The 12741-nt window shown below is 38.7% G+C and overlaps 1 protein-coding gene across 1 annotated transcript; it reads left to right on the forward strand.

Moving 5' to 3' along the window:
- Nucleotides 1-228: 228 nt before the first annotated feature.
- LOC142612259 (uncharacterized) lies at nt 229-1359 on the forward strand. The gene has a single exon (XM_075784375.1). The coding sequence runs from the start codon at nt 229-231 to the stop codon at nt 1357-1359; it is 1131 nt and encodes a 376-aa protein (XP_075640490.1).
- The last annotated feature ends 11382 nt before the right edge of the window (nt 1360-12741 follow it).

Consider the following 12741-nt stretch of genomic DNA (forward strand, 5'->3'; position numbering starts at 1 on the left):
GAAGCCCGGAGCATTCGGCCTGCTGATTTTCTATGCATCATCAATTGGCGCCGTTTATGGGAAGAGGTTAATTTGTACTCTACAAATTATCTTTCTTAGACAAAAGGTTGTATGGTCTGGACAAGGTAAATGGCCACTAGTCCAGGCCATCAAGAGAGTGGAAATGCTTCCAGCCATCCCAACCGCGCTCACTAGTCAGCACTTATGCAATCGCCTTACGTCCAACAAATGCAGTCCATAGCAGCTGCCGTCGTAGAGTTAACCCATCAAAGTCAAAAGTTAACTCAGGAGATCAACCAAAGAAGGCAACGTCCTGAACGATGTGTGGAAGGACAAGCCCAGAGTCAAGAAGGTAGAGAAGAAGAAAATGTGGAGTACGAGAATCAGTCAAGAGGTACCGCTTCACGTAGAGTGCCGCACTTAGAGAAGGAGATGGATCAAATGAGGAAAATCATGGACGAGATGAGGGAGAACATGAGAAGAACAAATCCTATAGATGATTTGGTGCATCGAACTGATTACCCCTTTATAGCTTCCATCAACAATCATCCCTTACCTTCTAAACTCAAGATGCCTTCCTTGGACTCATATAACGGAACGTGCAACCTATGTGACCATATTGCAACATTCAAGACGACAATGCATCTTCAAGGAGTTCCAGATGAGATAATGTGTAGGGCCTTCCCAACCACCCTTAAGGGGCCAGCACGAGTGTGGTTTAGTAAAATACCTTTGAATACTGTTGGATCTTTTGAGGAGTTGAGTAAGTTGTTCGTCAACAACTTTATCAGAGGACAAAGGCATAATGGCTCCTCGTCCAGCCTATTAACCATAGAACAAGGAGAAAATGAAAGCTTGCAATCCTTCATTACTCACTTCAACAGGGAAGCCCTGACGATAGACAAAATGGACGACAAGTTGTTATTGGTAGCCTTCCATAATGGAGTCAGTTTCGATTTGTTTATCCACAAGATTTATGATCAAGAGCCACAGACCATGGCTAAACTCGTCCATTCAGCCCAAAGCTTCATGAATGTAGAGGATGCAATCATTGCCAAGAAGAGAAAGAGAGCCAAGCGAGTGGAAGCAGATCTCCCATGCCATCCTGAACTGGGTCCTCGTCCAAAGAAGGCCCGAATGGGAGAGAAGAAAGACCGAGAGAACAGGAAGTCAAGTTCTTCTTCAGGAAGGATTCAGCACTATACGCCCTTGAACATTCCATTTGATCAAGTGCTTATGCAAATCAAGAATGATCCGTCTTTAAAGTGGCCTAAAAAGATGAAAGGATATCCCAATAAGCGCAATAAGAACAATTATTACCACTTCCACAGAGATCACGAGCATGACACGAACGAGTAGGGGTGTGCAACCAACCCGCCAACCCGTCAAAATCAACTCGACCCAACCCAACCCAACTCGCCGGATTGGGTAGGTTTTTAGGGCTTGGTGGGTTGGGTTACAAAAAAAATTTTTGATAACGGGTCGGGTTAGGTTTGGGTCATAAAATTCCAAACCCGACCCGACCCACTCATATATTTAATATATATATATATATTTAAAATATATTATATAATTAATAAATTTTTAAAAAATAACTAGCTCTTCCTATCCTATATAAAAACCAATTAATTCACACAAACCCTAGTAAATTACTATTGTTGTTTAGTCATTAGTGTTGTTTAGTCATTAGTGTTGTTTGCCTTTAAGGAGTTACATTGATACTAATCTTTGGGTTTTTTAAATATATTTATATTTATATTATTTTCTACTCAATTTAATAATAATAATAATAATAATAATAACTTTGTCCAACCCATGGGTTGGGTTGGACTTATGTGATAGGTTAGGTTGGGTTAAATTTTTTTTTGACCCACCATGGTGGGTTGTGTCAAAAAATCACCTTAACCCGACCCATGCACACCCCTACGGACGAGTGTTTTGACTTAAAGCAGCAAATAGAGAATCTCATCAGGCAAGGAAAATTGAGAAATTTTCTTAGACGAGATCACAAGGACAAGAAGTTGAATGGAAAGGTAGAAGAGTCATCATGGACCCACTTGGAGAAATAAGAGTTATTATATGAGGAACTTCAACAGGGCAATCTTCCAAGTCAAAGAAGACGTACCAGAAGGTGGTACAAAATGTCTAACTCTCTAGATGACCACCAAGGACAAGGGGGGCAGACGAGCATGCCATTACATTCACGGACGAGGACGCTGGAAGGGTTCATCACCCACATGACGATGCAATCGTCATCACTTTGCTCATTACTGATTATACAACTAGAAGGATGTTGGTAAACAATGGGAGTTCGACGAACATCTTATATTAACCTGCCTTCCAACAAATGAGGCTTGGATGAGATCAACTTTGTCTAGTAAATTCATCCTTGGTAGGATTTGGAAGGATGAAAGTTCAACCCGTGGGCACCATCACATTACCTATAGTGGTAGAAGCATATCCACAATAGATTGCTAAGGAAGTAAATTTCCTTGTTGTAGACTGTTCATCTTCATACAACACCATCAGTGGAAGACCGACTTTAAACAGTTGTGGTAGAAGCATATCCACAATAGATTGCTAAGGAAGTAAATTTCCTTGTTGTAGACTGTACATCTTCATACAACACCATCAGTGGAAGACCAACTTTAAACAGTTGGAAGGCAGTAACATCTATCTACCACCTATATGTTAAATTCCCAACAGATTATGGAGTAGGGCAAGTGCAATGAGATCAGTTAGCCGCTAGAGAATGTTACCTAGTCATGTTAGCTATGGACAAGCATGTGCGGAGCCCACTGAAGTGCTGGAAGATGTTCCTCTGGACGAGAATAATCCTGAAAAGTTTACAAGGATTAGAGCAAGCATAGAGAAGAAGGCGAATCAAGACCTTATCCAATTCTTAAAGAAGAGCATTGATGTGTTTGCGTGAAGTCATGAGGACATGCCAGGTGCCATTACCCATTGCCTAAACGTGTATCCTTCCTTCAAGCCCATACGTCAAAAGAAAAGAGTATTTGCTCCTAAACAAGATAATGCCATTAAAGAAGAAGTCCAGAAGTTGACCATGGAAAAATTTATCCGGGAAGTTTATTACCCAAACTGGTTGGCTAATGTGGTGATGGTCAAGAAGGCTAATGGCAAATGGAGGATGTACGTGGACTTCGCCGACTTGAACAAGGCTTGCCCCAATGATAGCTATCCATTACCACGCATTGACCAGTTGGTGGACTCAGCTGCGGATCATAAATTGCTAAGTTTTATGGACACCTTCTTAGTTTACAATCAAATAAGGATGGATGAGACGGACCAAGAGAAGACATCATTCATTACTAGTCAACGCCTATTTTGCTACAAGGTGATGCCATTTGATTTGAAGAACCCGGGGGAAACTTATCAAAGGCTAGTTAACCATATGTTTCGTCCATAGTTTGGACGGAATGTGGAAATTTATGTAGATGATATGTTGGACGACCTTAAAAAGACCTTTGATACGCTTAGACAATATAGCATGAAATTGAATCCGAGCAAGTGTACTTTTAGAGTTTTGTCAAGAAAATTTCTTGGGTTCATGGTTTCACATAGCGGAATTGAAGCAAATTATGATAAAATTCAAGCGATATTGAATATGGAATCACCAAGGAATATCAAAGAAGTCCAGTCTCTCACTGGACATGTTGCCGCCCTTAACAGATTCGTATCAAAAGCTACTAACAAGTGTTTACCATTTTTGAAGGTTCTCAAGAAGACATTCGAATAGACGGACAAGTGTCAAAAGGTTTTCCAAGACCTCAAGACCTACCTCACGACAGCTTCTCTGCTGAGCCCGTCTATACCAAGTGAAGAATTATACTTGTATTTGGTAGTGTCTCCACATGTAGTGAGCTCAGCATTGATTAAAGAAGAACAGAAGATACAGAAGCCAGTTTATTATACAAGCTGAGCATTGAGAGGAGCAAAAGGACGGTTTCCCATGATGGAAAAGCTAGTTTTTGCTTTGGTCACAGCTTCCAGGAAGTTAAGACATTATTTTCAGGCTCATGTCCTCAACGTCTTGACAAATCATCCACTCAAGAAGGCGATGAACAAGTTGGAAGCCACAGGACGACTAATCCAGTGAGCCATAGCACTTAATGAGTTTGATGTCAGATATCAACTAAGAAGCGCAATAAAAGCTCAAGTATTGGCAGATTTCATCGCAGAGTTCACTCCCAACCAAGGTGAGCTAGACGAGGTGGACGGAGTTTAGAAGTGGGTCGTCTATGTGGATGGCTCGTCCACATTATATGTAGAAGGAATTGGAGCTATACTAAAATTCCCGGAAGGGGACAAGTTGAAATATGCATCTCGTCTATAATATCAAACAACCAATAATGAAGCTGAATATGAAGCTCTCCTTAAAGGGTTGGAATTGGCTAAGTCCTTAGGGGCAGAATCGATAGTAGTCCAAGGAGATTCTCAATTGATCATAAATCAAGTAAATGGAATGTGTGAAACTAAGGAAGACCAAATGAAGAAGTATCTCAGTAAGGTGAAAAGGCTTGTCAAAAAATTTAAAGAAGCCAGCTTTGTTCAAGTCCCAAGGGCGGGAAAACACGGAAGCAAATGCTTTGGCGAAAGCAACTTCAGCAAAGGGGGCTATGGACGAGTATGACAAAGTCTAGTACATGCCAAGTATAGATCTTCCAAAGGTACAACAAATTGAAGGAGAAGAAATTTGGATGACTCCAATAGTAGTTTACATCAAAGATGGAAGGCTTCCAAAAAATAATGACGAGGCTAGAAAACTAAGGATCAAAGCTGCCAGGTATGTCCTCATAGACGAGGTGCTATATAAAAGAGGCTTCTCTCAGCCTTACTTAAGGTGTCTAGCTTGGACAAGTTAAATTATGTATTAAGGGAAGTTCATGAGGGAACATACGAGAACCACTCAAGAGCAAGAGCACTAGTCCATAAGGTCATCCGTGCAGGTTATTATTGGCCAACTATTCCAGCAGATGCTAAGGCTTATGTCAAGGTGTGTGACCAGTGTCAACGCTTCAGCAACGTCCCTAGACAACCATCGAAGTATCTCACCCGGATGATAGCCCCATGGCCCCATAGCCCCATGGCCCTTTGCGCAATGGGGATTTGATATCTTAGGTCCCTTTCTAATTGGAACCAGACAAATGAAGTTTTTAGTAGTAGGGATTGATTACTTTACCAAGTGGGTGGAAGCTAAACCCTTAGTAATCACACAACAGAATGTCAAAAATTTTGTCTGGAAAAGCATTGTATGCAGGTTTGGAGTACCTAGGGTATTAGTGTCAAACAATGGACGGCAGTTTGACAACGCACCTTTCAGAGAATTTTGCGAGCAATTCGAAATCAAGAATCATTATTCCTCACCCTTCCACCCACAAGCAAATGGACAAGCAGAAGTTGCAAACCGATCCTTGTCGAAGATCATCAAGACTTGGCTTAAGGGGGCAAAGGGAGTATGGCCAGACGAGCTACTAGGTTGTCACGACCCAAACCTGTACTTAAGAATTTAGATCATGACCGGCGTGTTAATATCAAGTTTACCTCAATACTAACACGAACCAACCTAAACTGAAGGTGCTTATCAAGAATTGTTTCTTGTATTCCTAGTTATTTTCTTGCATAAAAGCCATAATATACAAAAATGATGAAAACCTTGAAACTTCATTTCATTTGAACTTTGCAAGATTACCACTTGGCAGAAACTTCAGGTATTTGTATAAATATTACATAGCTAAACGTTTAGCAAAACTCTTATTTACAAACCTAACTCCAAAGACATACAACTGAGGTTCAAAACAAACTAAGGTTTTGAATTACATCGGTGCTCAAGGATCAAGTACATCTTGATTCCTCTTATACAACAAAAGAGCTAAACTACTATACAACAAAAGAGCTATACATTCTAACAAACAAGAATCACAGAATCCTTGCCACCTCTAATACTCTCGCTACTTTCAGGAAAGAACATGTGCACTAAAATATAATAGGATGGGCTACGAAACCCAATAATGTTTTAAGCTCCATGGGCCTTTAATAAGAATGCATGTAAATTAAATATTTTACGAATATGCCAGCTTTGATAAAATAGCCTTCATACTATTCATATTATTCTTAAAATAACTTATGAACTTTCAAATGAAAATACTTCATTTTTCTTTCATATAATAATAAAAGAACATAATAAGGAACTTAAACATAATTCAGTAACCTTATCTTTAAATAGACTATAAAATACTTGATCATAAACTTCTCATTAGACTTATAACACATTCAACATATCTTTCTTATCATCATACTTTTCTTAAAATTTCCAAATAGCTTAATAACTCATTTATAATACATATTAGTCAGTCCAATTGTAAGTCTGTCACAACTTTGGGAGGCTTCTAGCATATAGTGCTAGGCATCCAGCATTCCCCACAATGCTAGGTAATCCCAGGATCATATCAAAGAGTATCACTCCTTTCGATGTGATCATATCATCAACCATGGGGGTCGGTTGGCATCCTCTACAAGTTGACCGTTCCCAAAAAGGGCGGGTACAACAGAGTCCTCACCACATATAACGGCCAATCAAAATTTCTATGGAAATGTCAGTACTATAACTCCTACTGGCTGAGTTCAGATCATAACAATGGAATAACCGAAAACTATATTTTTCTAATAAATATGCTTTTACATAAATGTTTCACAATAATAGCATTTCCACTTCATTCTTAAATATTATGTTCATGATATAAATAATAGCATCAATATGCTAAAATTATCATGTATATAAGATTGAACAACTCACAAACATATATTTTACTTAAAGCATGCTTATATGTAATATCTCTAATTAAAAGGTTTTAATGCATAATAGTTTTCTAAACAATTTTTATACTTATCAAATGCACATGTCACATATCCCTTGCCTGAAAACAGAACACGTGAGAGATTTGTACAAGAGGAGCTTAAGTGTCCATGTTCTCGTTCTTGTCACCTAAATGAAAGACTAAAACTTATTATTGACAAACTCTTCCTAAGTATTTAAACTTATACATGAATCACAAAGTAACTCTCAAACTCAAGAAAATCTTAATTCCCATCACACAAAGGTTCCCAAAAACACATGATACATTCATCAAACACATTATGTACCAAACCATAGAGAAACCAAGACATAAAAATTATCTATGATCCAAACATACCAAAGGATGAGCATACTAATTTATAGCTCAAAACATTCACCCTAACTTTAGAATTAAATCCTCAAAGTCAGAGTTATCCTTCATTGTTTGCTACTCATATCAGCAACAAATGCCTCATTTGTAAAATACAAATGGGCTATCTAAACACATCAAATTTTCATGAAATTTTACAGAGCCACTCCTCTGGATGTCTAGTAAATACCATATCAATTTCAAAGTCAAAGATTAAAGCCATGATTTATTAAAAATAATACAAGATAACATGCTCAAATATGTCATGACAGAAATTCATGCAACTTAGAAATAAAACCATTATTTTTATATTGATCCAAATGCTGTGAGATCACTTCCATTACAACTATATGTGTCTTAGGATTTATAAAAACTACTCCTAGCTTCTTAATTCACATAAAATGATTTAATACAGATTTGTCTTGTTGTAAACATCAAATCTGTCATAGTGACAGCTTCAACATATGTTCTTACAAAATCATCAACTAATAGCAATTGGCCCTCATTTCATTTGGTAGTTTTATACCTATACTATACATATTAAAATACTTATAACTGAAAATAAACATATATACTTACCCACAACTGAAGCTGAAACTTTAATACGAGTTTAATTTCTTCTTAGAGAGAGATATATGGTTTCGGTGAGAGAGGGAGGGTTGTTGGTGAGATGGTGTTGCCGTGTAAGAACAAGGGAAGAAGAAAGAAATAAGAACAAAGAAAAAGGAATAGAGAAAGAAGAATATGAGATGAACTTTCTGGTGCAGCCAAGTGAAGATAAGGGAGAAATTTTGTGGGGCATGTGTCTTACTAAGGAAAGAAAAGGTTATTGCTCACCTTTTCAACTTTTAGCATTTATACTTTTCACCCTCCCATAGTTCTATATTCTAAAAAGTCCCAAATAACAATATAATTTTACATATAAACCCTTACCTTTATAAATTTCTTTCCATAACATTAAAAGAGCTATATGTTTTATAATATCACAATATCAAAGCTTTATACACTTAGAGTAATTAAGATAATACTAAGTATATAAACCCATGAAATTAATAATATAATTGGGTTGGAATGTTACACAGGTGTTCTATGGGCTTACAAGACGACTGTGAGAACCCCCACAGGGGATTGAAGTATTAGGACGAGGATAACAAAGAACAGCTCCGTAAACAAGGTATAAAAACCTTATGGCTAAACAATATGATGCAATGGTGAAACCTAGGTGCTTCAACATTAGGGACCTCATCCTAAAAAAGGTCTCTTTGGCAACCAGAAACCCAGCCCATGGGAAACTGGGACCTAATTGGGAAGGACCCTACAAGGTTATTAATTGTAAGAGACAAGGATCATATTACTTAGAAGCCTTGGGTGAGAGAAAGCTAGAGCACCCCTAGAATGTTGAGCATTTAAGAAGATATTATCAGTAGGATATCAGCCTGGACAAGCATCATCCTGGACGAAATCATCCTAGACGTTGTGGTCATCTTGGACAAGTCTAAGTTATGTGTTGCTTTCTATTACTTATGTGTCTATTATTAGTATTATATGTTGTGTTTCAATTCCCTAAAGGTGCATCAGTTTCTAAACTATGCACTGTCTATGGATTATGGACGAAGTCATGGACTTGGTTTGTTTGTTTATACCTATCTTTAATTCCCTAAAGGAACCAGCTTATAAGCATGTGCCAAAACTTGTGGATGATGTTTTATAAATATTGTTTGGGTTTCTAATGTATATAAGGTTATGTGAATTTCCAATTCTTATGTTGTTGAAGTTCTTATTAAAACTAATCCACAAGAAGGCTAAAAGCCTAAGACGAGTAAAATCTTTGGACGTGGGGATGTAACGTCTACATGCTTTCCTTAAAATAAGGATAAAGTAGAGAAATAAGCTAAGGTACATTCGTCTGACCAATGGACGAGGTAAAACCTAAAGCATTTTTGTCCAACCAATGGACGAGAAAAAGCATGCACGTAAGAATATTCAAAATTCATGGATAAGTATAACCAGCCAAAACAATCCAATAATTGGATGAGTAGAAGCTGCAAACGTCTTGCCTAAAAACGAGTACAAACTGTCCAGCCTATGGACGAAAAATAGAATGAACTGTCAAATCTCTGGACGAATAAAGCTGGAAAAGGTAAAATTTAAAGAATGGTAAAAATGTTGGACATGATGAAATTATTTTAACATGGACGAGCTAAATGTCTTCATGAGTGGACGGACCACACTTAATCAGTATAATATGGATGATGTAAATAAAGAAAATTCATCTATGCAATAACATGTTCAATAGTAAATAAAAAGTGATGGAAATAAACATTCATTCATAAAAAGTTTAAAAATTATAGACGACCATCGTCCAAAAACCCTTATAAAGTAAAGCCTAAGAGGCAATTGTATTGAAGCTCATCCCAATGATTTGGACAAGTAAAATGTACTTGGATAGATTTAAATGGTCCAAAACAATGGACCTCATACTTAAAAAGAAAGAAACCAAGATGGTAAAACTTCAAACATTTTACTGGGAGGGTTATCTCCAGTTTTAGGTTCGTCCTAGGCAATCTGGGTGGTAGCATCATGCTCAATGTTTACATCTTTGAAACTCCTCTAGAGGAGAGAGCTTGTAGCACCAAGGTTGAGCTTGATGGAGCTAAAGTCAACTTTAGGGAAGCGTTCTACAGCGTCCATACGGAAATCTTCAAATTCCGCAGCATAATTTGTGTCCAAAAGGTCAGTAAACCGGCCAGAGGCTCTGAACTCCTCAACATCGTCCTTTTTGGCTTTTTCAAGAAGGGTGCTCAGCTCATCATTCCTCTTCTGAAGATGATCTAGACAGGTATCCTTTTTGACGATGTCAGCCTTAAGTTCTTCGACGAGGTTTTTTAATTCTTTAACCTCGTCCTTGGCCTTGGCTGCCACCTCAACCCAACCCCTACTATCGTCTTAAACCTTACAGATTCTTGTCTCAAGCTTGACTCTCTCTTTGTCCATCTCTGTGGCCTGTCTAGACACAACGATAAACTTTGACATTGCCTACACAAGTGATTGAAAGAATTTTGTTAGACGAGAAAAATGAAATATGACAAGACGAAGTAAAAGTAAAATAACGTACCTTGAAGAGATCATGAATAACAGAATGTTCAAAGTACCATCTGAAATTTTCTTATGAAATGTTCTTCGGACCGCTCTACAATCTCTAGTTCCATGGCTCACATATCGGTGATACCGACAATAGAAAGGCTTTCTCATATCCTCCGGAGTAGGCTCTCGGATAGGCTTGAATGGCCTAAGTACTCCATCAGCCATCCATTTGTCAATGACGGCATTCATTTCTTCATCGGTGCAAGGTATAGAAGGGTACTCTTCCTCTTCTTCCCTTTTTCGCTTTTCTCCAACTATTGGTTCACCGCTGGAGACTGTGAGAGCTTGAGGAATACCTTTCTTTTCTGGTTTGGCTTTTTTGGTGGTGGGAGGCTTGACTGATACGGCTATCTCCCTAGCTTTCTAAAGCAACTGGGCAAACTGAATAATATCAAGATTCTCCAAATGGGCACGGTACTCATGAGACATGTTGTCAATGCAAATCTCAACAAGCTCTTGTTCTTTGTACTGCCCATAGCAATCAAGAGCAGCATCCCTAAATCGTCGGATGAAATCAAGGAGTCCTTCGGAGGACTTTTGCTTGGTGTTGTGAAGTGCGAAAATGGTAACCTTTTCTTCTCCATGGAAATATTTTGAGCAGAAATTTTCAACCATATCGTCCCATGTAGCAATGGAACCCGATTGAAGAGTGGAATACCATGTGTAAGCACAATCGGTAAGAGATTTTGAGAACTCTCTTAGGCAAAGATCACCATTTCCAACAAAAGGACCCATGGAATCAAGGAGTTTGTTGACATGCTCAATTGCATTCCTTTTGCTCCCATCATAAAGAGAGAATGTGAGAGTCTCATATTTCTCCGGATATGGCTTGCCTAGTAACTCAACTAGGTAGGGTGGCCTACGAACAAAGTGCCTTGGTTCTCTTGGTTGGCTAACCCTTTCCCTTTCCAGCAAAGCTGCGAGATAAGATAATGTAACAAACTGAGGAAGAGAGGCATTTTGCTCACCAGACTGGGGATTCCCAGCGACTGACCCCCTCTCCTATTGGGTTCTAGGATCTGGTCGTTCATGTAATGGCTGAGGCGTTGGCATCTGAGTTTCTCTTAAGATCCTCAAAGATTCAGCAAACTCGAGTTGAGCTTGTTGCATTCCCTGTAAAGTCTCCATGAGGAAAGAGAATCGGTGGTCAGAACCGTCTTGGTTAAATCCATGTTGGCCAGCCTGTTCTTCTTGTGCGGCTGGGTTGTTATGGCTTTGTGCAGCTGAGGGACTGTTGTTTTAAGTCCCTTCTTGTCGACTACTCCGCAACCTAGGAGGCAAGGTGAACTTTTGGCTTCAGTAGGATCCCCAGCGGAGTCGCCAAAATGTCGGGGGCGAAAAAAGTTCCCTTCCCGACAAATGAGATTTATGTTAGGTCAGGGGCCTAAATCGAAACTCGACGATGGGCCCGATGTATGGCCCAAAGGCTATCGGTGAAGATCCAAATAATTCGCCGTATTTTTATGCCTTGGGCCTAGGTTCGGACTTACAAGAATAGCCCATAAACAATCCCTACAGCAGACACATTAGTGCATCAATGAAGTGTTTCTACAGAAAATAGCCCAGCAATGAAGTGTTTCTGTAGAAAATAGCCCAGCGGTAAAGCACTTCTACATAAAAGAGTAACCCAGCCGTAAAAATATTTCTGTATAAATAACCCAGCAGTAGAGTGTTTCTGCAGAAAATAACCCAGCTGTAAAGTATTTTTGCTAAAAAGGGTGACTCGGCCATAAAAATATTCTTGCAGAAAAATAACCCAGCGGTAGAGTGCTTCTGCAGAAAATAACCCAGCTGTAAAGTACTTCTGCAGAAAAGAGTGACCCAACCGTAAAAAATATTTCTGCAGAAAATAACCCAGCCATAAAAATATTTCTGTAGCAAAAATAACTCAGCAGTACAGTAAAATAAACTTTGAGTATTTCACAGGTTAAGAGGAAACATCAAAATCATCATCCACTAGCTCTGGGGAAGAGTCTTCTAATACAATAATATGAGGGAAAAATTATATGGTAACAGTTACATCATAACCATGAATAGTATGAATAGATAAATATTATGGGTTCCATGATAGCAAATAATGATGAAAGCTTAGTGTGAGATGAAGGGCGAGAGAGAGATCCCAGCTAGTGCAGCAAGATTATTATGGTGCCAAAGCATGCTTTTGGATGTAGTATGTATAATGAGTAGAGAGAGCCATTTGTGAGTAGCGTGGGCAGTGAGTGAGAGTGTATAGTGGAGCTGCTGGAATTTTCTACTGGGGAGGAGCTGTATGTTTTTAAGTAGAGGTATGAGAGGTGTTTTTGAGCTAGGAGTGGGGGAACTCAGTTTCCATGCTTGAGAATGAAATTTTTGTGACTTAGAACTTTGCTGG

Source organism: Castanea sativa, chromosome 10 (genome assembly GCF_040712315.1).
Source record: "Castanea sativa cultivar Marrone di Chiusa Pesio chromosome 10, ASM4071231v1".
In the NCBI taxonomy this organism is placed as follows: domain Eukaryota; kingdom Viridiplantae; phylum Streptophyta; class Magnoliopsida; order Fagales; family Fagaceae; genus Castanea; species Castanea sativa.

Coding starts and splice junctions, on each gene's coding strand:
- LOC142612259 (XM_075784375.1), top strand. CDS start 229: ATGCAGTCCATAGCAGCTGCCGTCGTAGAGTTAACCCATCAAAGTCAA.